At 41.3% G+C, this 27230-nt stretch overlaps 1 protein-coding gene across 12 annotated transcripts in view; it reads right to left on the bottom strand.

The window, feature by feature from the left end:
- Nucleotides 1-27230, bottom strand: part of PTPRT (protein tyrosine phosphatase receptor type T) — a 430013-nt gene that overhangs the window by 317306 nt on the left and 85477 nt on the right. For all 12 annotated transcript variants that reach the window (XM_039563312.1, XM_039563314.1, XM_039563318.1 and 9 more), the window contains exon 2: nucleotides 1869-1994. In XM_039563312.1, the coding sequence (XP_039419246.1) occupies nucleotides 1869-1994 (126 nt within the window). The remainder of the gene's footprint in view (nucleotides 1-1868; nucleotides 1995-27230) is intronic.

Here is a 27230-nt window from a genome sequence, read left to right as displayed (position 1 = left end):
GGGTTGTCAAGCACTGGAACAGCTGCCCAGGGAAGTGGTGGAGTCACCACCCCTGGAAGTGTTCATAAAATGAGGAGATGTGGTACATGTGGCCATAAAACACACAGATGTGGGAGCAGGGCTTAGGGATGGGATAATGGTTGGAGTCAATAACCTCTGAGCTCTTTTCCAGCTCTGTGATTTCTGTTGATGGTTCTGTCATGGTTCCAGGGCATTTCAGATGACAATACACCTTCATAAGGAGGCCAGGAAAGGTTTACTTTAACATTTAGAGTTGACAAAGTATTGAAATCATCCAGTGCAAGCATATAAACCTTCCCATTTGTTCCAGATTCCCAACTGCATCAAAACTGTGTAAATTCCTACTCCTTCACTCTGGGATCAGTTAACTCAAAGATCTGCCATGTCTCTCTACTTTGATGTTTGCCAAGGACACAACAATGAACCCAATGCTGAGGAGCTCCAGAGATAAAATTGTCATCACTTAAAACACAACAACATCCAGAATCATTAAATGCTCTCTTACAGACAGGACCAAAAATCTGCAGCTTCCACAATTAACTCCTTTGGGGATGCCACAGCCAAACCAAGAGGTACCAGGCGTGACACACTTTGAAGGTTCCTGTTCTGAACAATTTCCAATGATGAAATGATTTCAAATCCACAGAACAGCTTTCAGTGCTGGAGGAAGCCCAGCCAGGCTGGTGTCTCCTGTGCTGGTTTTTTACTGACAAGCACCCAGGGCTGAATTCTGGGCTGTCTGTCAGTGGCTGTGGCAGGGAGCTATTGCTGTCTCAGCTCCTCACCGTGTCCTTGCCAGGCAGCAAGCAATTACAAGTCTCTTATCCCAATAATTACAGGCATAAGAATGTCTTGAACATCATTATACTCCATTTCTTCCAAGTAGCTCATGCTCTCATAGTGCAATGCACTAACCAGAACAAATAATTCTATTTTTAGGAGCGAAAACAAAGTCTTAACTGGCTGGTGAGGTTTGCTTGCCACTGTGTGCCTGAAAGAGACTTGTATTGCTATTTTAGGTGGCAACCAACATGGACAAAGTAGGATTTTTAGTGAACCTTAAAGTGTTTTCTTAAATCAAGTTCTTTTTCAATGTGAACAAAACATCCCACAGCATGTTAAGGCTAGAGAATTCACTCCCATATGAAGCATAATGGTAACTTTCAATGAAAAGCAAAACTTGGAAATTAACACCACTGTGAGCTCTTCTAAGAATATTCTAACTATCACATGGAAGTCTACACTATACTCAGTACCCATCAATAAATTAGAAACTCTAGTAGTTCTCTCTGCTGGAAATGTTTTTCTCACGTATGAAAATTCTCCTGTCTGGAGTCCCAGCCTAATCAAGCATTAGCTACCACAACTAATTCTCTAGGAACTTTCTTGTCTTTCTCAAAATTGGAATTTAAAGCAATCAGTTATGAGCTAAATGGTAACTAGAATGTCCAATATTTCCACACATTTCAAAGCTTTACTTCTTCTGTCCTGTCCAACATGAATCTCCCCCGATACCTCTCTCATCCAGAAACACGCCAAAAGCTGGCCAAACGTTAAGAGTTTTATATCCAAAACATTTCCTCTCTGTTTAATAAGAAATAAAATAAGAATAAAAAATGTAAAACAATTCTGCAAGGATAGCCCATGGCAAATGTTGCAAAAAGCCATCTCACATCTCTGAATTCTTTTGTCAGATTATTTTGAACACAAAATTAACTTTTTATCGCTGAGTAAAATCCTCCTCCCCTGTTGTGTGTACCCAGAGCCAGTACACACGTACATAGGAGCAACAGCTGATTCTCTCCAAGAAATGCATCTCACCATTGTTGATGAGGCTCCTTACTCACCAGTTGGGACAGCAGGATCCATTGTTGGCTTTTCCCAGGTATTGATCTGCTCCCAGGTAAATCCATTGGTTCCCAAGGCGACGCTATAACCACAGTTGCTGTAGTGCTCATCAAACGAACAACCACCTAAAAGCAAAGAAAAATGAAAGCATGTCTGGATTATTTCGCTCTTTGTGGCAGGCCATTTACTTAGATATTTTGTACCCAAGCTCACACAGAAAATAAAAATAAATAAAATTAATTTCTTGAACATTAGTTTTCATGCAGCACCAAAGGTGATGTCCAAAAAATATCTTTGTATTTTCTGTGTTTTATATCTGGTGGAAGCCCTTGTTTCCTTCCCTCCACACTACTGTTTCTTAGATCAGTCCCCTTTATTTCAACCTGCTATTTTCAAGGAAAATTGCATAGGATACCCCCATGCAGGAATATATCCATGAAACTCCAAGGTATTAACAAAAATAAAGGAAAATAGAAGGAGGCGTGTGAATGGCAAACAAGCACAGAATTACTGTTCCTACAGTGAACCCTCACTTCTTTTTGCTTTTAAGCTTTGATCTTCTTTAACCTGGCTTTAACCATCTCTTAAACATCACGTGGAGCTTCCTCAAAGTCTTTCAAGTCAATACTTTTGAGCATGGCCCTGCAGTTTCTGAACAAGAGAATGAGAAGCAGCAGATGTCGACTCGCATTCACACCTTCCAGACTGTTGACTGCAAGATCTTCACTGCAATTCCTGAAATACTTGGAAGAAGTTAACTCTCATAAATAACTTGGCAGCTGTCTGAACACTTGTGAATCAAGGGAAATCCCAGAACTGTGGAATGAAATTTTGTATTGCAGTGCAGATCTTTGAAACTTGGGCCACACAGAGAAACTGAGACAGTTTATTCCCTAGGATGTTCCTACACTGGTGTCCCTTATGACCTCGTGCACCATCCTCTTCACCTCCACCCAACTTAGTCTGGCAAAGTATTTCATACTGGATCCATTGGATCAGGCGATCTGGGTCCCTGACTTCAGACTCGAATCATGCCCAGAGTGTGTCTATAAAGCTTTGGTTTTCTCTTAGGGAAGAAAGGATCATTTTTCTCTGCAGATCCCAGTCCTCCAAAGACAACTGGGCACATCTAACATGCCAGGGCTGCACAATGCTCAGGGCAACACTCCCTTGCTCTGCCAGCCAAGCTGCCAATAGCTCCTGACACCAATCAGAGCTGTATGGACAGAGGTGTTCCTGACTCCTCCCCACAGGCTGCACCGCCCGCACTCACACAACGAATAGCCCATACATCACTGACCTGTGGTTCCTTCACAATAAAGGATCATCCAACCATGCAGACATTAAAGCCTTCTTTAGTTTTCACCCGTATTCCCTATCTCCTTAGAAAGCCCAAACTTTCTAAACTCTCAGTTCCTGTGGAATTCCTCACAAATTACAAATATATTTCATGTCATTAATATTTACCAATCCTTATTCTGTTAAGTGATTGTACGCCCACTCCGATTGCAGCTGATTATCTAAGTGGTTCTACAAAACTTCACCAAAAATTTCTAGTCAATTATACTCTAGAAAGATTTGTTGGGTAGAGTACCTGACACCTCAAAATACCCTGTTGCTAAAGAAAAGTTTAACAAGATCAAGCTTGCCCAAAAAAATTAAAAAATTTATATATTACATATTTTCATTATAAATAGATCTGTTAATAGATTTTATGTCCCTTAAAAGCTTGCTTGTTTCAGTAGTTGCTGCAAATATTTCTGAGCTGTCATGATTTTATAACATTATAATAATCCTTGCCTTTAATTTACTACACTCAGGAAGCCTTCCCTGCTGTCACAACAAGCAGGATTACTCTTAAACTGTTTCCCTAACTTTTTTTTTTTAACTAATTAAGGTGAAAAAGTTCAAAATTACAATATTGAACAGGCTCATTAAAACACCTAAGGGAAGATCCAGGCATCCTGGACTGTGTGGGAGCGAGCAGTGCAGCTGAAAGTCACCTTTATCCCAGCAAGCAGGAGTGAGAGGCAAAATCAAATCCTCTGCTCTCAGCCTCCACACGGGGCATTCTCTTTTTGACAGATTCCCTTTAATAACACAACTTCAGACACAAACCATGCCCACCCTCCCTCTGCTCAGCACACAGGCATGGGGCTGTCTGGGAGCTATTACTTTGAAGGCATTGTAAACACGTTCTCTGCTCGAGCCCAGCTGCTGTATGAGGTGTCCTGTACACAGAGAAAATTGCACAGGAGCTGCTACGAAGTCCCAGAAGCAAAACAAGCAATAGTAGCAAAATATGGGGTAGCAGTGCTCATTGAACTGGGAATGTAATTGTCAATAGCTTGGCATAATCAGCTAAAGAGATGATTTTATCCTCACTGAGGAAGGTGGGGTGTGAGGAGCTGAAAAAGGGACACAGTGAGAACTTGTGGAAATTAATTGGGAGTACAAGACAACACCTGAGGAAGCATTAAAGTGCCTTGCCTGAAAGTCAAAGCTAACCCTGTAGCACAGCTGAACAGGAAAGGAAAGGATAAACCATGGAGGGATTTAAAAGTAGCAGCAAGACACCTACACTTCAGAGAAAAGGTTCATGCAAAAACCTCCAAACACAGAGTGACAGAGCAATAAGCCAGAAGGATTAATTTACTAAAGGCAGCAAAATTGGAATGTGGAGGTGAATTTGCAAGAAATGAGGACAAGGAGAAAAAGCTGGAATCAATTTTAAAGGCTCAGATGAGCAAGCTGGCTTTGTAAATCCTGGGTACAAGAGGGGGGCAGTGCCCACTGGTTTCTTGCTCTGGTGTGTCAGCTGAGAGCAGAATTAAAACTAAAGCAAAGGCTCAGCTGGGAGCCAGAGCCACAGTGACTGGTGAGCCAAAAAGCCAACAGCTCCTCTCTCCACACTGTGAATATGCAGTGCATATTGGATTATGGATCAGGAAAGAAACCTCAGAAAGTGAAAGTAGTACAGTGTATCAGAATATCACAGATTTTGGGGTTTCTTTAACTGTCACAGAGCCACAGAATGGTTTGGGTGGGAAGGGATCTAAAAGCCCTGCCAGTCCCACCCCCTGCCATGGGCAGGGACACCTTCCACTATTCCAGGCTGCTCCAAGCCCCATCCAACCTGCCCTTGGACACTGCCAGGGATCCAGGGGCAGCCACAGCTTCTCTGGGCACCCTGTGCCAGGGCCTCCCCACCCTCACAGTAAAAAAATTCTTCCTTATATCCAACCTTTGGTAAAGGCACTTGGCCACAGTGACTTGTGTCCGTATCTGCCAAGCGAGGACATCAGTGGTGGCCCTTCTTTTCTGCAGAAGTTGGCAGATGTGGCATTGCAGCTTCACTTACAAGCACCCAGATTCAGAAAATTAAGAGATTTCAGGATTTCACTGAAGTAGGAATAATAACAAGCAGAGATGCTATTTTCACTGATGTCAGCATAAGCTTAATATCAACATTTCCCAAAACACCCCACCCATGCAGATATTCAGATATGAGCTACACCTAAACATGATGGAACATAAAGGCAGGAAGAGGTTAGATCCATCCCCACAGAAAATCATCCGTGGCTGAAATCTGACTGCTTGGAGGGAGAACTGGGCTATTCCTTAACACTGAGAAAATAATCCTCAAGTTGAAGGAAAAAGAAGACCCCTGGATGAATTTAGTTACCAGGTTTGCACGTTATCATTTCAGCCACACATCATAGAGTAGCTTGAGGAAAATGACATCATTTACACCATCACCAAAATGGAATTCTGGGTCTTCATAAATTGTTAACAAGAATGAGGATTTCTGGAAAACAAATTGGGATTTTTGGAGCCTTTTTCCTGCTTGGCTAAAAATTAAACAAATGCAGTTGCTCAGTGGGAGCAAAGAGGGAATGGAGATGGCTTTGATGGTGCTGGATAACGCAGGTGGTGTTGAACCCTTTTCTCAAAATGAATCTACAAGAAAGCTGTTCCCTTCCTGAAAAGGGTCATATTGAAGCAAATAATGCCTCACATAAGAAGGATAAAATATCCCTTGTTTTACACTGCGGGCTTGTAACAATGCCACTGCTCATCTGAGTGATGCTAATTAATCTTGAGCAGACCTATCATCAGTTACTGAGACTTGCCCCTGGATTAAATGTAAACCAGCCTTGCATAAATTGAATGGCTCCTTTGAATATATAATTGAATTTGCAGAAGTGTGCGCCAGGGGGGTGTTTAAGTAAGTGCACAAATATGATAAAAAGAACTTCACGCCATAATATCTAATTCAGTAAGCAAAAATAATGGCAGGGCACATTCCAATTAGTGTTTGATTTATTTATTTTAACAAATCCAATTAGTTGAATGTTTTATAAAGTCATCCAATGTCAAACTCTCACAGACTCACCAGATAAAAAACACAATACTCCTAAAAAGGGATAAAGAAACACTGATGTGAGAAGCCTCATCAGTTATCCCATGGTTCTAAACACACACAGGAAATAGAGCAGCAGATATAATTTGATCAGGCATTTACAGCAATCTCAAAATGGGAAAGGGCTAGAGACAATGAGAACATCAGTCTCATTGATCCACTCCACCGTTCTTCCTAAAAGAAGTCATTACTTCTCTCATTTGCTAAAAAAAAACCAAACAAAAACAACAACAATCCCCAAACAACAACAAAATGGGCAAAAGTTCAGAAAGCACGAACACTTTTCAGGAAACATCCCTTTTGAAACGTTCATGAGAGCTGAGATTTAGTCTATCAATTTTTATCTTAAACGCACAAAATGCAAAGCAAGTAAAGAAAGAAACAAACACTGTTAGGATGAGGCAGTGCTTATGAACCATAAAATTCCACAAATTAACTCACCACTGTTTCTGATCATTCATTCTTATCCCTTCCAAAGACATTTTCATTTACAAGGGCTAGAAAAGATGCATTTGGCTCATTAAGGTAACACCTAGTGTGGGATTTATTGTATAAAAATCCATTCGTAACTTTTTTTTCAGACTGTAGAATTCAAATAGCAAATTCCTGAGAAATCTTGTTGGATACTCTTATGGAAGTGGGAAAGGGTAAAGAATGAAAATGTTCATGTAAAGCTTGTGCTGAGTTGCTTTAAGATGGGATAAATCAAGGAACATTGGAATTTCCTCACTCAGGAAGAGTAGTAAGTCCTTAAAGTGCTTTCTAGTCCTTCCAGAAAGATGAAGGCAGAAGACATCAGACATGTGCACATCAACCTACTCTTGCAACTGGCCAATTTCAATGAGTACTTTTATTATTCTAACCAAATGTTTGTTCTCTAACCACAGATTTTCAAAGAACAGGTTTCTGCAGAGAGAAAAGTCATCTTTACTGAGTCAAAGGGCACCATGTGTTCAGGGTGTGTTTAAACTCAGACTCTACAAGGGAGACAAAGATACTCTGACTCCTCAAACTGCAGGGAAAGCTTTGATCATTTTTTACGCCTCATTAGCTAACAGAGGATCTACACCAGGAGAAGCTGGGGAATAGATTCTCCAGTGTGGAATAAACTCTGAAGTAAAGCATTCATAACTTCTTTTTCTGATGTCAGTTGTTTAAGAACTGAGCTCAGACCTTGCACAAATTCAGGTGAGTCACTCAACCATTAAACACAAATCCCAGGCTACTCAGCTGCTGCTGCTCACAGAAGAGCTTCTCTTGAGGCATCCAGATGTTTGGGGTTTAGAAACAAACATCAGTGATTTCTCCAGTGCCTCAAACACATCCCTGCATGTGGTTTGGTTTCTGCTGCAAGTGTCAGTCCTCATGGTCGAGGAATGACTCCCCCACCACAGGACAGTTCTGTTTCTTGTCCTGCCATCTCACTCTTGACATAGTCTTGCTAAATTTACATGTGAGCAGAGACAGTTTTATCTACGCTCTGGAAGGTGCCAATCCTCTGAGATACCAGTAACAATTACCTGGCCAAGGTTTAAAGGATTCTTGTTAGATTTGATTAAATTTCATTCCTTTTACATGTCCTGGCTACCCAGATTAGAGAGAGAGCATACAGAAAGCTTGTCTTTATTTTTAAAAACAGCAATGAAAATTATTCCTCTTTAGAAATAAAATATGTATGTATAGGTTTTCGGGGATTTTTTCCCTAAATCGATGTAATCCTTGAAAATCCTGAATGCAGTTTAAAAAAGCTCTTCTTGGTTTAAAACTGGAATTGTGATTTCAAGCGCTATCAACCCATTAAGGAAGACACTCATACTACCAGTGTGTATATATAGATACATTTGCTAAATCTTTTTCCAATTATATGCCCTGTGACCTTGCTATCTTTGCAGGTTCAGTGTTACGTATCTATTCCCACATGTTTTGAAGCAGCTGTGAGCAGAGTTTGCATGTACACCTGTCCCACATGCATGGATAAAATCAGTAGTTGGCTGCTCCGTATATAGGAACCTTGCTACAATCAAAAGATTGCTTCCCCTGAGTAAGAGATCACGTGTGGTGTCCATGGTGAACATCACCAGTAACAGACAGGTGAAGGTTTGTCAGGTGAAACACTCTCAAGTGCCCTCCCAGTAATAACAAGTTCTTCTCCCAGCACTTCCCTGCAGAAAGTGTTGGTCCCAAACGTGCACCAGAGCCTGACAGAGTTCATCAGTTCTGCTCCTAATCCCACAGAGCAGAGCAAGCATTGTGGATATGCATGGAATGAGTGTTTAAGATCCATACCCTGAACTTGTCATTTTAAGCTGAGTTCTCTTTCTCAAATTCATCATTACAGGTTTCTCTTTGCTGAATCTTGCCTCCACGTCTCATCATTTGAGCCCTAGACCAGCTCAGACATTCATTACTAATTCTGTACCTCATAATCCACCACGGATCAGTGAAGCCACTTTGAAGTATCCTAGGACTAAAACTAACACTAAATGACATTTGTTTCAATGTATATGTCCAAATCAAGGATGACTCATCTAACTTGCCTTGCAAAAATGTATGTCCTTTATTTAATACCAAGAATATATTTTTGCTCCTGACAGCTGAGCTGTCACTATTTCAATAGCTCAATATGAACATTTTATTGCTTTAAGCATAAGTTAATATTAGAAATATGTACATATCTCTAATCTGATTTAGTTTCTTCTTTCAAGCTACAAAAAAAGTCAGTTAATACCCCGCACCTTTTCAAAGAACCCAAATTTTCCAAGTTCAGTTAGTTCCAGTTTGCTGCAACACACCAAGATTTATGCTAAGAATTTTCAGACTTGTCTGTCCCAAGGTAATGAAATTTGTAAAATTAACACAGGTTATCAAAGCCATGAAAGATTCTTAAACAGACACTCCCCACCAATTTTTCTCAAGATTCTAACTAATAATCTTTTAATGTATAAATTTAATGGCTTTCCACCACTGAAGCAGACTCCTGTTTTAGTCACAGTATGACAGAATGAAGATTTCTTTTTAAAAACACAGACTTGTAGCACACACTTGCTGCTATAATTATAGACTAAGAATAAAAAAAAAAGCCTTACTTTGTTTCAATTCATTTCTTAAGTCACAGGACAATGTGTTTGTTCCCTAAAATAATCCTGTTTTGTATTCCAAAAATTCACCTTAAATTATTAGCCATGATTGTTGAAGATGTGCTTAGTTATATCTGTCAGTAGAAACTATTTGTGGGTATTCACTTGTTTCTTAAAAAAAAAGGGAACATTGCTTTTCTTTCCTTCCAGCCCCTGAAAATTCTTGAGGCTAATTATTCAGTGGATCTTAACAGGCTTGTCTAACATTGTATTTATAGTGCATTTTCACTAAATTCTACTTCGGCTGCTGCACTGGAGCCTTGATCAGTCCCAGCTCTCTATTGACTTGCTTCATTTCAGCGTTTTATCCTGTCACATGGATACCTGTTCAAGCTGCACACTTACTTAAATTACATCCTTGTTTTACTCTAACTATCAACCAAGGCAGAAAAACCTGTCTGGAAGTAGCTGTTTCTCACTTATTTTATATTCCATTAGCAAGCCTCTCTTTCTCAATAAGCTTTTATACAAACTTCAAATTAATGTGTTTGAACTTTAAGCAAGAAGCAGCCGTTGACTGACTCACATTATCTTTGGTGATGAATAAAATATTGTCTCAACAGACACCATTTCAGGAATTCCAACAGCAACCACAAATCTTCCAATCTTTCTCCTTTCCCTGTTCTGCTGTTCAGGCTCCTGTTTTGGAGGAAGATCTCCTTGTGGCTAAGATATTTTCTTGGAAGTTGATGGTCATAAAACACAAGGATTAAGTTAAGTAAGGGTAGGAAGTCTGGTTTTTTGCCACACCACCAAACACAGAATAAAATTAAACACAATCTGATTGCAATCAAATGCAACTAGAACAGACGTATCATTTTCAGAGAAGAACTTAAGTTCCTACTGGCCTAGCATTTTTATAATCATTCCATTAACTGAACAGTCTTCCCAAATGAGGCCAAGGGAAGTAAATTAACTCAGTGCTGAACTCCCAAAATGCATCTTACTTTTGCACTCCCAGAACACTACCCACAGTCTGCACGAGGACAAAAACGTCCATGTGTACACACACATCCCCTGGGTTCTAAGCAGTTAAAAAGAATTAGCAATAGTTTAAATGTTTTCCTGGAGAAGACCCTAATGAGGTGGGTTGATTCTTGGTGAACAATACAAATATTTTGTTTAAATTGCTTCTGAACACATGCAATTAAAGATCCAGCACTGTGCAGGACTCCAAAAAACTCCTTGATATTTGAGCTATCATGCTTGACAAGTATTAGCTCAGCTTCACAGTGGTTAAATATCAGATTTAGATAAAAGGATAGCTATCATCTGTTATTGAGTATCAGCAAATAAAATCTAATTGGCTAATAATACAATGGTAATAACTTGCAATGAGTGTTGAGCTGGCATATCATGCTAAATTTAATAACTGTTGTTGGAAGCTACTCCCAGAGAATGGCTGTATAAATAACTTTTATTGAGTTCTAACAATTCCTATAGCCTCAACTTTATACATATCTCAGATCAAGGTTATCTCTTGCAAATGCCCTTTCACTCGTTGCTGACAGTTACTGTTTCACATTACATTTAAAGTGCAACGTCAAGGATATTTAAAGACACGTATTTTAAATTGTTTTCAGTTAAACCATGATCTTCATTCAATGTGTCAGGAGCAAGTCAGCCCCAGAAGTGACAGTGGCTCTCCAGCTGCTCTGCTGCTCTGCTTCCAGGTGCCCTGGAGTCAGACTGGGAACAGGAGGGCAAATCCTGGACTCTGCAAGGGCTCTTGTGAAGCTCAATCATTTGTCTGATGGCTGAGGCACTGACAGTCAGCTACAGATTTGAATTTTAGTCATTTTTTTACCTGACTTTTAATTGTTTTTTTTCAGTTCATTTATTCTGTCTCTGCACTTTCATACACATATTCTCCCTTGATGCACCGCTTGCACTGCAATACCCAGGGCGCTGTGCAGAATCCCAGGGCAGTGGGGCAAACACCAAGCCCTGGAAACCCCTCTGTCTTCTGCAGCACACTGGAACTACAAGAACCAGGGGAAGATTCGCTTGTTTTTATCCTCCAGACTCCTCTGTATAAATTCATTACCCAAAGAGCAAAACACAGAGTAAATACGTGCCAGGAATAAATAGGTCTCTGCCTAACAGCACTTGTGAGTTCTTGAAAATATATAGAGCTGCTCTTCTGTTTAACCAAATTTCCTACTACTACAGAAGCATATGTGCAAAGTGCCTCTCTAATTACAGCCATGAATCTTCCTCTTGCAGTCCCTGACCCAGAGCGTGCATTTAGCAGAGCTGCAGCATTCCAAACTCTGTATTAATGAGGGACAGCATGGAAATGAGGAGAAAAATCCAGAGTAACTTCAGCGCAAGTGCAGTTATCTCTACAGAGGGTTCAGATTTTAAGGGGACATCAGAGCCTCTCTCATCCCCTGGTGTCACCCTGTCACACATCCTTGGCCACCTGCAGCCAGTGACAAGTCCCAGGTGGGCTCAAAAACGGCTCATCAGCCACGTGTTGCTGAAGGAGTCCCCATGAGCCACTCCAGTCTCCATCCATTGATGGGGGAAAATGATTTTTTAAAGACAGGATGTGAACAGGTCAGTTTCTGCTGAGGCTCTTGATTTTAGAGGAATTCCAAACTTTAAAATGGACAAAATTTCAACATCTTATTTCACTCTGCACTTCACCTTGAAACGGTTTCAGGCAGTACTATCCTTGTTATACAAAACCAGCTTGGCAATGAACATACAGAAAAATATTCCTATTCCATCATCTAAGGCCTCTCTCCTATCTTTGCAATAGATAACCCCCAGTTTAAGGCTGAAACTTAGAATAATACATTTCCAAGGGAAAATATTTTTCAAGACAGGTTTTCTGAACTCCACAGTTCTTATTCCTTTTAAGCAGCATCAAGCCTGAACTCTGCCAGGAAGCATTAAATGCTTAAAACATTTCTTTCTAAGACTTGAAAGGCATAAGGTGAAAGAATCTAAAAGCAATCACTTCTCAGGACACTGAATGACCAGCTTGGAATAAGAAGCCCTTTTCTGTCATATAAAACGTGGTTTCAGTCATCTTTTAACCCTTGGTCCATTGAGACATGTGAACCAGGTACTCCGGGCTTTTTATCCCAACCTCGCCTGCCCTTGGTGTTGCAGTCAGGATGGACATGCAGCAGAGATGGCCCAGTAAAGGGCAGATCCTGAAAATCTAAGTTTGAAACAGGCTTCAAAGCCATTTCACTGACAGTACCTCAATTCCTCCCTTCAGTAATCTTGGAGGATCGTGTAAAACACGTATAAAACCCCACACCTTCGGTAATACTGCAGACAAACTTTATTGCTGCTCTTGTACTGAAATAGTCAAAGATTGTAAGTACAATTCAGATGCACAAAAAGCTCATTTACTGGACATTTACATCCAGAAATAAGGTCTTACCAGCAGCCTAAGAAGATAATTGCCTTTGCTTTCAAGACTTCTCTTCACACTTGAAATGGAATGACGCCATCTCCAGAAATTAGACAAATGCCTTGTATATCATATTGCTTTATCCACATCCTCGCCAAGCCCTATAAAGCATCATTCCACTTGATGCTAGTAGATGAAAGGGTATTTATGAGTATAGCTGCATACAGTATTTAACAGCCCAGGAAACTCCATTAAAATGTAATGCATTCCCAGAGCCCCAGGTGAAAGTGCAGATACTCAGAAGCAAAGATTTTTAATAAGTGTCCTCCTCAAGGTTTCAGCTCTGCAGCTTAACTAGGTATAAAATTTCTAATAAATTCATTGTCCATTTTCATACAAGTCATTTAAATTTTAAGATGCCTGTGTGAAAATCTGATTTATTAAATATGCGATTCTTCAAAAGATTACGATCATGACACTAAGTCATTCAGAAATTAGATTCAGTTTCTGATCAACTGAATTGGTATTAAATATACTTATCCAATTATAACCACAGTGCAATTATACTGATACTTGAGCTAACTACACATTAGGCATTGCAGCCAAAAATGTAAGAGAGATGAAGTGAAAGAGTGTTTGGAAGCACATTTTTAAAATAAAAGAGGAGAGATTCAGATTAGAATTTGAGAGGAAATTCTTTACTCAGATGAACAGAGACCCTGGCACAGGGTGCCCAGAGAAGCTGTGGCTGCCCCTGGATCCCTGACAGTGCCCAGGGCCAGGCTGGACGGGGCTTGGAGCAGCCTGGGATAGAAGAAGGTGTCCCTGCCCATGGCAGGGGGGCGGAAAGAGGTCCCTCCCAACCCAACCCATTCTATGACTCTGTCCTACGGTCCTTCCCTTAATCTTTAACCCTTCAGGTACAAGCCTTAACACACTGCATAAAGACAAAAGTAATAATAAAATAAACTAATTAGGTATCTCTGTTTGTTATCTAAGCACTCTTATCCTATTATAACAATTATGGCATCAGACCACTGTTTTTTACTCCAGAGTCCTCCCACAATCCCCTCAGCAGCACATACTGTCAAAGGGAAAGACAACAGGGAATTCCACACAGTCAGCTTAAAACCAGCAGGACAGCTGGATCAGGTCAGACACCTGCCAGATGTTACTTGGAAAACTCATGAACAGGACAAGTTCACACTGAATCTTCTGCAAAACACATTCCCAGCCTTGAACCTTCCCACCTTCCAGGTGCTGGGCACTGCCCAGGCTCCCCAGGGAATGGGCACGGCCCCGAGGCTGCCAGAGCTCCAGGAGCATTTGGACAGCGCTGCCAGGGATGCCCAGGCTGGGGTTGTTGGGGTGTCTGTGCAGGGCTGGGAGCTGGGCTGGATGATCCCTGTGGGTCTCTCCCAACTCAGGATATTCTGTGATTCCAAGGACAAGCCTCACTGATACTCAAACATTTTCAGAGTCTCTGTGCACTTCCAGAATAAAACTCCCAGGATAACTTCTACACCTTTGCCACACCCTGACAGCTTCTGGCTGTCCCCTTCACGGGGTTAGCTGGAAACAGAGGGGACAGGGGTGGTTTTTGCCCGCATGCCACACGCTGGGACAGTGGCACTGCGGAGAGAGCATCTGCCACCTGCTGAACCAGCAGCCCAGGGATGAGACAGGCACTACTGTGTATTGCTTTTCCATGGAAATGACTGTGCCTGGCAGGCTGTACCCAGGAGGCACAACTGCTTTCCATCACATTCTGCACTTCATACAAGACAGACTTCTCACCAGACTATCAATATCAGCTTTGGTTTGTTTGGGCTTTTTCTAATTCTAAAGCACTGTCTCACAGGGAGGAAATAATTGTGATACTTGACTATACTGTGGCATTTCTAGCAGTTTAAGACTATTTTAGGATTAGATAATTAAGATAAACTTGATGATGAAGTCCCAGCTGGAATAAAGATGTTGTTTATCTGAAAACACTCATCTGTGGCAAAAACTAATAGAATTTCCCAGAACAGAGACTACAATTAATATGGACTTTAAAAAAAAAAAGGCATTATTTAACCAGCAGTTATAATTTTATTAGCCCAGAAACTAAACAGAATCCAAGTCAGTGGATGTGGTTTCAGATATAAAGATTATACCAGAGTTGTGTAAGCCAGGTTTTGGTTTAATGTTCTCTTTCCTCAGAGGTAGAGATGACACAACCACAGAGCATCTGCATCCAGCTGCAGGACAGGGGTGAACAGTGACTTTTCTGAGCACACTCGACCTGAATTCCAGTCACAGCACCAACTTTTCAAACAGTTGCACTCGTGACCCTGCTCCTCACACCAACCAGCAGAGCTCAGAGCCAGCTGCACTGTGAGATTTCTCACCTATCCAGAGCTAATTGCCACAACACTTCTATAATGGAGTAATTACCTACCACAAACATGGAAGTTGATGGCACTCTGAGCTGAAAACAAGGAAATGAAAACACGAGCTATTAACAAGTGACCTCTTTCCTCAGCGCTGACAGCAGCCCCTGGGAAGACTGAACTCATGGTGACAGCACGGGCTGGGTGCCTCGAGTCAAAATTACAACAGTTATTAGCAGATCCCCAGCTAAATGATCTGATATTCTTTTTTTAACCTACCTTGAATGATGAAGGCAATAAATGGGGTGTACTCAACAGAAAAATGACCAATGACAAGGAATGCTATTTTCTTGCCAATGTCACCAGAGCTTTCTTGGGACGGTTGGAAGACACCGTGCTGAGGAAAGTGAGGCAGTGTTTATTGCTATTTAGGAAAAGAAAATAATTGCATTCTGAAGGAGTTTGGACACCAGTTTTGTGCACCAGCAGTTTGGAAAGCCATAGTTCCACTGCAGCAAAAGCTTGATTGTTCTAGAGTGAGGTTCCCACAGTAAAGACATCTCATCCAAACCACACGGTCTGAGGATGGTGCTAAGGCAGCTACTAACCACTGCCCCCTGTTCCTGGACATCTGTTACTTGTTCTTTGGGAACTAGAAGTCCTATGATGACATTGCTAGATCTTCACAGTCAGTGAAGGCCTGGCCAATCCATTCTTTTTCCAAGCTGGAGCGGCTGGAGCACTCCATGCTTTCCTTCACTGCACCTCCTGTTTTGCTGCATTAAGGAAGCTACACACTCCAGTCTCCCCAAGGCAAAAATTCTCAATTATACCCAGTCTCCTCACAGCCCTTCTTTACATCTGCAATGTGCTGAATTCATCATTCTTCTGAAGGAGTACCTGTGCAGTCCACATGGAATCACCTTCCAGAACACTCCAGATAAAATAATTTCTGATCTATAGAACACATTCCTATTTTGCCATCTTGCCTTACAGAAAGACATTCTCTTTTCAGAAGCACATCTCAGACTTGTCTCAGTCTCCTGATATTAATGCTCCAACAGCTTCTTGTCACATCCAACTGATCTCAAATCTTAAACCAAAAAAACCAATTAGTCCTGAGATGCATGACCTTGCATTCTGTGATGCTAAATTACATCCCATTTTTTTTTATTTCATCACATTTCAAAATCCTAATTCCTCTTGTCTGATAATTTTATCCTCCTCCAGCTGTATGTGAGGGACTACCTACAACAGCATGTTCCTTGTTTTTATGTGTGGAGCAGCAGTGAAATAAACTTAGATTTCAAGAATTATCCTTTAATGTCAGTTAGGGTTCCTCCAGTCTGGTCCAGTAGAAAGGTATAGAAAAAGCTTACAATGCCCAGGGGTAGTCCTAGACTCACACATTTAATACATTTGTCTACAACAATGCTATTAAATTGGAGTTAAATTTACTACACTAGATTTTCCAAACCAGTCATAGAATCATGGGATGGTTTAGGCTGGAAGGGACCTTAAAGATCATCCAGTTCCAACACCCTGCCATGGGCAGGGACACCTTCCACTAGACTGGTTTGCCCATCCCTGGGCACTGCATTTCAAGCACACAAACAATTTTTCAGTATCATCCAGGTAAGCAGTGTGTCCATGTACCAATTCCCTTGTAAAGTCTGTCTTTTAGGATCTATATCAGTATTTCCAAAAACCCAAACTTTAAATTAAATCTCTCCAGTTCAGCAACCAACATCAAAAGATTCAGTAGCGAATGAAAAAATTTATACTCTGTTAGACCAATCTTCCACGATTCAGTTCCACACTTTATGATATTGAAAGTGTCAATTATTTAATTTAATATCTTAGATAAAGTCAGTGCACTAACATGCTGGTACTAATTAAAGCGGGCAATTATAAAATAGAACCTGATTTTCAGTCCTGGCAAACTGACAAGTGTTTCACAGGTGAGAAGGTGATGAGAAACATAAGAACAAGCAGAGTTGCTCTAAAACCCTTCGTTTAACAAGCTCCTCTTGATTTCCTCAAACTTGTGGTTACGTTTTTTGATATGAAGCATCAATAATCTAGAATCAGTAACACACAAGTACCTTTACTAGTTACTACAAAGTTAGATTTCTGCCTCTTTGAATTTTGGGAGAATTCCACAATATTGCTGATGCACACTCTGAGCAGAAATGCTGGTTGTTACCCTGGCTTTACAAGTTTAATTTTTATATACATAAAACAAGTATATTCATCTACAGACTAGTGAAAGATCCTGTCCTCTTTCTGCTAACTGCAAAACTCAGGGAGTCAATCTGCATTGCACCTGGTACCAATTGTTATTTTCCTTCATGGTGTGAAAAAACCCGTGTACAAACATGCAGGCAACAGGCAACTCACTGAGGACAGCACTCACTGAGAGTGCCTGGCCAGGAAACAAGCCCTGGAAACTTAGTGAAAGCATTAGGTCTGTCACTTGTTTTATAGACTAACAAGGTGGTGAGGTACAATCTTTGGGATATGATCAAAAAAACTGTCAAAGCACAGAAACATGTTTCAAGTCCTTTTTAAGGTGATTTGGATGAATCCCAGTGGACCAGACTATCATAAACTTATTACTAATTGAACAGGGATGTGGCAATGAGGAGTATAAATTATGTACAATATCTGTTTCCCTCTACTGGTGCACAGTGCATTTATATTTCAGTGGAAGAAATGTCACCTACAGCAACAAACTTAAAATTTCCTAAGAGACTGCTCAGAGAAAAAAAAAAAAACCAACCAACAAACACCAACCCCACATCTTTTTGTACTACCATTACTCATTCTCAAAAAGAAGAGATTTGAACACATGACAATCATAGAAACACAAAAAGTTTGGGTTGGAAAAGACCTGAAAGCCCATCCAGTCCACCCCCTGCCATGGGCAGGGACACCTTCCACTGTCCCAGGCTGCTCCAAGCCCCGTCCAACCTGGCCTTAGACACTGCCAGGGATCCAGGGACAGCCACAGCTGCTCTGGGCAGATAAATTCCCTGTCTACCAGGGAATTTAGTTTATTTAATATATTGTAAGATTCTTCAGTTAGCTCAGCAAATTTCTAGACCCTTACAAAGGTCACATGATTTTATCCATTAACCCATGATTTTCTACAACAGCCTAAAAAACCTCTATTGGTTTCTAATGAGTTTTGTGAGCTTTGTCTACTCTTAAGATACTCTATACACTGAAAAACAGGAAAAGGTTCCTAGGAAATACGTGAAGCAGTTTACTGAACAACCCATTTTTTACTTATTATTAAGTTTTTAAACTATGTTCGTTTTCTATGTGACTTTTAAAAACCTGTGATCTGCTTGAAACCCCACATACCACAAGCATATAAAGAGACTTTATTAAATTATAATATTCTTATTTTAATCTTTAAATTATTAAAATTGCTGCCACTCAGTACCAGCATTTTAAGGCAATTATAAAGTGTTTTCTAAGAGTTTAAAATCTTTCTGGTTAAGATATCAATCACAGGCCTTTTCCAAAAATGTCCCCTGCAATGGATATTCATCCTTTTTCCTTATGCCAGAGATGAAAACTATATACCCAGCTGAATATGCAACTTTCCATTACCTGTATTATCATAGCACCCCAGAGACCTAAATGATGGCAAGAATGTGATCAAATGCAGGTTATTGAGCTAAAACTCTTTATTTCTTTGGAATCTCTATTACACTCTACACTATCAAGTCCATAGTGAGACTTGGTAATGGATTCCCTGGATGGATGAGATGCTGGCAGTGTGCTGGGAGAGCAAGAGTTTAGGATTAATGCAAGGAACCCAAATACCAGGCAAAGATTTGCTGCGAACACTGATTTATCTGCTGAGACTTTGCTTTCCTGGGTCTGAGCAAAAGGCCACTCCAGCAATCCTTGGGACAGGGGGACATTTTGGAGGGGGAAGTGGAAGGATTATAAACCATCTTACTTCTGCTATAATTTGTTTTCTCAAACACGGTTTAGAAGCTGCACTGGACAATAATGATGCCCAAGGCATTTAGACATAACTTTGCTTTCCCTTTTAGGTTACATCCCTGGAAAAGAGGTCTCTGGGAACCACGCATCATATATGAATGTCAGAGCACCTCTTTCCTGCAGTTGCACCCCAGTATGAAATATTTAGGCTGGTAGGATACATTCAGAAGAGTAATCCACACCCTGCTTTTAACAGCCAAGCCCCTGGCTGGTACCTTAATTCCCCATTTGAGAACCCCCCAAGTTTACACCCACTGTTCCTAGGCACGTAAAGAAGCAGTTGCCATCAATTCACCCAATTCTGACCAGCAAGCCAGTCTCATTCAGGAAGGTGTCACAGGCTTTTAAATTCAAGGTTCCAGCTGTTTGCTTTGATTCCTTCTGACTTGACTGTCATTTCACGGCACTGGAAGGCAGATTGCAGGCACTGACAACTATAGATTAGGAAAAATAAAGAGGAATTCAAGTCTGAAGATTTGTCCCTTTCCTGTCCCCACACAGACCACACAGTCTTTACTTAATTCAGGTCACCAGGTGTTTTCATTACTCCTCAAAACAGCCACATTGCTGTTCTCACCCAAATATTATGCTTGCTCTGCCTGAAAGATCAAAAAGCCGTAACAAAAACTGGACTGAAAGTCTGAACCACCATCAGCTTCACCTTAACCCCTATAAAGAGAGACAGGCTATGGGAACGATGGTTTAGTCTTGTGCTGCAGCTCCTGGAAAACAACAAAGTAATGGATCACTAACTTCATCTGAGATCTCAGATCTTCAACATAAAATTCAAACCTCATTTTCAATCAAAACTCTACCTTTTAGGAAAAAATTACTGTTTCTTTTTTCCCTCCCTGAAGTATGAAAAATTGCATTCAAATAAATCAAATGCTCTGATCCTGTATCATTCATTTACTTTTATTTCAGACAGGCTTGTTTGCACCAAAAGAGAGAGCATGGATTTGCCCCTGTAAGCATTTTTGCAGGCTCTAAAGCTTCCTGGCTGTTAATCCCAGAATCATGGAATGGTTTGACTGGGAAGGGACCTTAAAAATCATCTCATTCCACCCCCCGCCATGGGCAGGGACACCTTCCACTATCCCAGGCTGCTCCAAGCCCCATCCAGCCTGGCCTTGGACAATTCCAGGGATCCAGGGGCAGCCACAGCTCCTCTGGGCACCCTGTGCCAGGGCCTCATCACCCTCACAGGGAGGAATTTCCTTCTAATATCTAATCTAAAACACTCTGTTTTCAGTTTGAAGTCATTCTACTTGTCCTGTCCCTCCACCCCGTGTCGCAAGTCCCTCTCCAGCCCTCCTGGAGCCACTTTAGGCACTGGAAGGGGCTCTAAGGCCTCCATAGAGGCTTTTCTTGTTCAGGCTGTACAAACCCCAGTCTCATGGCCTGTCTTTATAAGAGACATTCCAGCCCTGTAATCAACTTGGTGGCCTGGGGACCTGAGCATCCCTCCCCTGGCAGTGCCACAGCTCCCTCTGCCCTTTGTCGTGCAAAGGGTCAGCAGTTCATGGCCTCTCTGGGCTCCCACCAAGAGCCCAACCTGCCCTGGATGGATGCCAACAGCTCCTCTGGCTCCATGCACACACACCCTGGTCTGGAGAACACAGTCCTGCTCCCACTGAGCACAGGGAGAGCAGCAGCAGCTCGCTCCCCATCCCAGGCTGTAATTCCCAGGCACACGCTGCTGTCACATTCACATTCACAAGTGAGCACACAGTGCCTGGGACTAGAAAGCCTTCACATACAATTTAGGTTTAAAATTCCCTGAAAGACAAACAGTGTTGGAAACACTCTTACAATGTGGAATCATGGGACAGACACATCAACAAACAATTCAAATGCCTCCTGATGTGACTACATTAAAATAATGGATATGATCTATCAAGTAGCAGGTCAGGCATTTCCCTTTCAAATTCTACCTTGGAAAATAAAGCTAAATAGAAGAGTAATAGTATTTCTTTTCCAGAAAAAGCAGTATTTCTGGAAAAGACAATGTTTTATTGGTCAGTACTTACCATCAGTTTAGATTATGTGAAAAAGTCTTCCAAGTCTTACTTTATAGACCTTTTAACAGAAATTTCTGGCATTAAGGATAACGCTGCATTACTTTTACTAAGTGCTTTTCACTTAGCTGTGAGAAACTTAAATACTGAGAGACTTTCAATTTGGGCTTGTTTGCAGACCTCCCTAACATCACACACCAGAAGAGTTAGTCAGCCAAGTAAATGAAAGTAGGAGCAGGACACACACATGAAGAGAAAAGAGTTTGAAGACCTCATCTGACAACTGCTCAGTGTATTAGGGAAGTGTGGTTTAGCTCCAGTAATGGCCTCTGATAATGGATTTTCTGAAGAACAATTTCAATACTACTTTTAGAACTCTGAGTTGAATTAATACTGCTTGAAAAGATTGTCTTCCCCTGACACAACTAGATTGTCTCTCCTTTCTATCCCTGCTTTACTAAACTGACCACGAGCTGTATGACCCCCACTCCTTTGTCACCAGCAGCTCTGGGTTTCATCTTTCAGACTCTTTCATGTTTTCTTCTGGGAGTAGCAGCACAGAGTTCAAATCAAGATGTAGGAACAGAAAGCAACGTTTGTGCTCTCCCTGCTCACTTTCCCTTTTAACTGATAATCCTAGGTAGAAAAAAAAATAAATGACTGCTTAAATTTAATTAATGGAGCTGAAAATCTCAGTTAAGAAGTCAACTACAGAATCACAAAAATTAGATTGAAATAAGTGTGCAGCTCATGACCTTGCCACTGCTGTAAATGAGAAAATGTTCTCACTGTACAGATGCCAGAGTGAAAGCAAGGGTTTAATTGCATTTTTTCAGTGGTACAAGTGGACATATTAAAACTAAGCATGGGGAGAGAAGGGAGTTAATTTGATAAATCTTCTAGGGCTGCAGAAAGGACAGCTGGTACTTAAAAAGCAAAATACTACAGTGTGAGCTTCCCCTCTCCTTCCCTTGCTACCTGCTCTTATCAAAGCATCCCAGAGCTCTCACAAGCTTTTTCACCCTTTCCACCGACACTGCTGATCCATTCAAGTGTTCATGAGGGCTGTTCACACACCCAAACCTAACATGCTGCTTTTTCTTGTGTAGATCCTTTCCCTTCTTCTTCCAAGAGACCCCTTGATCTTCCTGAGAAATTACAAATATCTTGGGGTGGGGGAGAGGGATTGAACAAAAACAAAATAAACCAAAAACCAGCAATTTTTTCATGACTGTGTAAGAAAATGCCCCCTGGTTCCAATTACTGTCATGCAGCAGACTTGATGAGATGTTGGAACTTGAACTTGTCATGGCACTGCACAAGAACCCCTGCAAGTCCCCGGTTTTAATCCAGTTCCACAAGCAGAAATGTCATTTAATCCCTTGGTAAATTGCTTTTAAAAAGATTGCTAAGTATGGAGAGCTCTCCAGCACTCCAAGGAAGATATCAGACAGTTACCAACTTCATGAAAGAGAACGCAGAAGTGCCAAACTCAATTTCATCCCATTCTGCCAGTGTTACACAATCTCCTGGTGTTTTTATCCCTTTCCTGATGCTAGCATGCAGTGGAACAGCAATAACCTTTCCCACAAACACAATTTAAATGGCAGAGCTCATTTAGGTGCAAAAACCTGAACACAGTGGAAAGATTTTGCTTGTGCACCTGCCCACAAAAACTTCACATTAACCCTACTGAGGAGTAGCTTAAAAACAGAGCTGCCACTCTGAACACAGTTGTCCCATAAAGCCCTCCCTGCTGTGCATTCAAGGGCTGACTATGGAAACTTTGGGGCTGCAGGGGAATAGAATCATGAATGTCTTGAAGAAGCCTCATACTGCTGCCTCCAAACATATATTAGATATTAAGAAGAAATTCTTCCCTGTGAGGGTGGGGAGGCCCTGGCACAGGGTGCCCAGAGAAGCTGTGGCTGCCCCTGGATCCCTGGAAGTGTCCAAGGCCAGGCTGGATGGGGCTTGGAGCAACCTGGGATAGTGGAAGGTGTCCCTGCCCTGAAAATCAATGATTTTTAAGGTCCCTTCCCAGTCAAACCATTCCATGATCCTGTGATATTTGTTAAATACACGGCATTTGTTTACTTAAAATTCCTATGCTCTTTTCTCCACATTCCATCCTGCATTAAGCATCTGGTATTCCTGAGTTTTGGCATGTTTGGGTTGGGTTTTTTGTGGTTTCTTTGGTTTGTTGTTTTTGTACGTTTTTTTTCCTTATGAACAGATCTCAAATAACTGAAGATTCTTGAATTTAAAGTACCAAAAGCCTGATAAAAATTCCAGCCAGCAGCTGCTGTTCACAAGCAGCACTCTGGAGACAGACCACCACGGGATACTAGGAGGGAAGGAAACAGCAGGGCAGCAAAATTCATTTGCTTTGCTGCAGTTTGCACTGGAGCTTCCCGTATGCCACCACCACCTGCAGCTCTGAGCATCATCTGGAAAAGAAAATGAGGTGGGAAACAACCACAGCCATTCCTCCAGCCACCACAGGCATAGAGAAGCCGTGGCCATCAGGAGCACAGATCACTTTCTCTGAGCTGCACTTAGGAGAGCCAGGATTTCTTCTGCATTCACATAACAGAGGAATCCAAGCAGCTTTTGCTCCTCAAAGAATATCCTCGTGCTCATTGCACTCAAGCAATGGCATGATCTTGTAATTTGGGAATTCCTCAGAGAGGATTTGATCGTTCTAGAGGAACACAAGTGAGTTTGAAATGTCTTTCAAATTAAACAGCATCAGTTCCCCTCGGAGAATGAGCTAGATATGAGTCTGTTACACCACAGACAGAGATTGCTGTGACTGTTTCCTGGGCTGAAATTCCAAGTAGCATGGAAATGGAAAAGTCTCCATTTTTCTAATGATTCCCACAAATCCAAGCGTCACCATGTTGAAGTGCTAAGCTATGCTCCATCTCTAAAATCCGTGGAATCATTTAGGTTGGAAAAAACCTCCAAGATGATTGAATCCAACCATCACCCAAGCACTGCCACGGCCACCACTAACCATGTCCCCAAATGCCACCTCTACGCCCCTCTTAACTCCCGCCAGGGAGGTGACCCCACCACTGCCCTGGGCAGCTGTGCCAGGGCTGGACAACCCTTTCCACAAGGAAACTTTTCCTAAACCTCCCCAGCACACTTAAGATCACATTACTGCATGTGAAGAAGCAACAGTGCAAGAGAGAAACAACCAGCAAACAATAAATAACTGCTGAATGCTCCGAGCTCTGCGCACGTTGAACTTTGACAGTTTTGTACTCATAGCTGTGACCCTGCAAATGGAAGTGCAGATCAAATCCTAATTCTTAATGATTTTTCCAAAGCCTCTAAGCCAGTAAAGCTTTGCTAAACTCAGGAGTCATAAAATCTATTGTTTCTCTGCTCCGAAACACTTAGAGAATTTGTCAATATTCAGAAAAATCACCATTCAAACCTCCTGCAGCTTCAAGCTAGTAAAACCTCCTGCAGCTTCAAGTTAGGAAAGCAAAGGGAGGGAATTAGGATCCGCTGGTTCATGTACTGAATCCAAGTGACAATAAAAATACTCAGGTTCTCAAAATCTAAAGTGTGGGAAATCTGAAGTTTGTCTTAAATCACAAGGCAAACTAGATGTATTTGCAGGATTAACTCCTAGAAACAAAGAGCATTTGGATGTTTGTGACACTTGGGATTTCTGTCCCTTCCTTTCCCGCTTATAAATCAGTGCTGCAAGCCTGTATTGTATTGGAAAGTAAGTATTGGAAAAATGTTTTACTGGAAGCACAAAGTACTTCTATATTAGCTAAAAAAGAAAAAATCCTAAATTGTTACTTTGGATCCTTTTATTTTCTCCTCACATTTATCTACATGAAGAAAGACACACAGAAGAAAAAACAACTGCAGTTGAGCAACGAAAATTGCTTCTCCTTCATGGAAACTGTAGTGCTCAGACATCCTCCACAGGAGAGGAGGTCTCATTACAGACATTCTTCTTCCTATTCACCAGTGCAACAAGCACAGATCAGTACCTTCAGCTGTTTTCCTGACCTGTTTTGCACACAGCAAATCAAGCCAAGCCCTCAAGCTCTGAAGACCTGAGCAGACCCTGAGGCACAGCCAGTAGGAAGGAGAACATTTCTCCCAGTGCTGCAGAAAACGTCATCAACGCAGGGAACAACCTTGATTTCCAGACTCGGATGACAGCAGAACAGAGCAAAAGCACTGCTTATCATTAGCACAGCAAAAATGAGGCAGAAATTAGCACTTTCCGTGTGGAGGTTTTACACAAAGCCAAGCTCTGCCGCCCCTCACCCACTGTCACAAACCCAATCTCCTAAATGCGTTATCAGTGGGCTGAGCAGCCACGTGCACATTTGCTTCTCACTGCGCTGACTCCACACCCTTCAACTCATCCAGAACTTCTCAGCTGCCCCAACACCTCCTCCATAATAGCTATAACCAGGAGATGATTTACCTCCAGGAGACACATGGCCCATTTCAGTCAAATGATGCAGCTCCTGAAAGGAGCAGGGCAGAAAGGATGGAGAGAACAATTTCTTGCTTTCTTTATTGCCTAACACTCGTGCAGAACAAGAAGAAAGAACACTGCAGACAGCTCTCTGCTCCTTCAAATGACCTTCACTCATTACCCTCACTTGTTTGAATTTAAAAAAAACAAAACCAAAAAAAACCTAGAATAAAAAATAATACCATTTTGAACCATTAACTTCAAACCAGGTGTAGTAATTTTCTGGCAAATCATTTAAACATTTATCTACAACTGTTATGTACAGTTTTACGTACAAGAGCTTTGGATTTACGTGTTTAACCGATGGGAATTTAACCAATCTGCACTCTAAGCAGTCAATATAGCACCAATAGGCCTTCACAAAAAAGACACATTCTAAATTTCCAGAAACAAAACTACTGCCACCATGGCAACAAGTCAGCAAACAGCGAAAATTCCTTCAAACACTGGGAAGCAATCTAATCACACCAATGCCAGGTGTATAATTTTTTAAATACAGTCATTCCTGGCACACTCTCTGTAAAAAGAAAACATTAAACTCTGTATACAAATATTCACTGAAAATATCTTTACAGATGCACGCTGTCTTGCAATAAGAAATATTACATCTGTAGTACTGCCTGGGATGATTTTTAACCAGGTAGGAAATAATCAGTTGTTTACAAATCTAGGATTGCAATAAGCACAAGATTGGAAACATACATATATTCTGAAGCAAAAATACTGTAGGACAACTACAGCTAAAAATGCAGAAGTAATAACTAGATTTGTCCCAAAGCGTGTGGCTGTCAAAGCAGAGCTGTTCTCTCCTCATTTAGGTGTCTCTAACCACGCACACACAAAAGTGTATAGGCAAAAGGCTAATGAGACCCACAGAACACTCAACTCAAGCTGGAACTACCTCTTTGGGTTGGTTTTTGGCTGGTTTTTTTTTGTTTTGCTTATTTGGTTTTTTGTTTTTGTTTTGTGTGTGGAAAGGAAACAGGAAAAGAGGCTCAGGGGGTTGATTCGTGTTGTGTTTTGTCTCTTTAAAACACATTATTAGAGGCAAGCCATACCTCAGAAATCAAAGCAGCATTAGCAGTCCTGCATTCTAACAAAGAGGTACAAAACTACTTAAAGAGATGATAAGCCAGTTCCACTCAGATGAGAGAAAAGTAAAAATCTCTTGCAATAGTTCACTGAAGCCATTGAAAAAATATCACCTTCAAGCAGACTTCACCAGGCTGAAGCTGGGAGTTGAACAGCACATAATAAAGAACAGAAGTCTCTTGTGACTTCTTTACCATTTTTCCCCTGTTTGGCTGATGCCAAATACTAAGGTGGGGCAAGAGGACTTCAGAGAAGCAGCAGCTATGAAAATTTAACGACAGCATTAACTTTAGTGGCCTTAAATAAGGAATCACAGCTCAAGACAAGCATTACTTGATCAGGAAGCCAGAGCCAGGCTGGGGGTCCCCATCCTGGGAAGATTCAAAAGCCCTTGAGTT

Source organism: Corvus cornix, chromosome 20 (assembly GCF_000738735.6).
Source record: "Corvus cornix cornix isolate S_Up_H32 chromosome 20, ASM73873v5, whole genome shotgun sequence".
Lineage (NCBI taxonomy): Eukaryota > Metazoa > Chordata > Aves > Passeriformes > Corvidae > Corvus > Corvus cornix.
The sequence above is the reverse complement of the archived record's forward strand: the minus strand, read 5'-3'. Positions and strand labels throughout refer to the sequence as shown.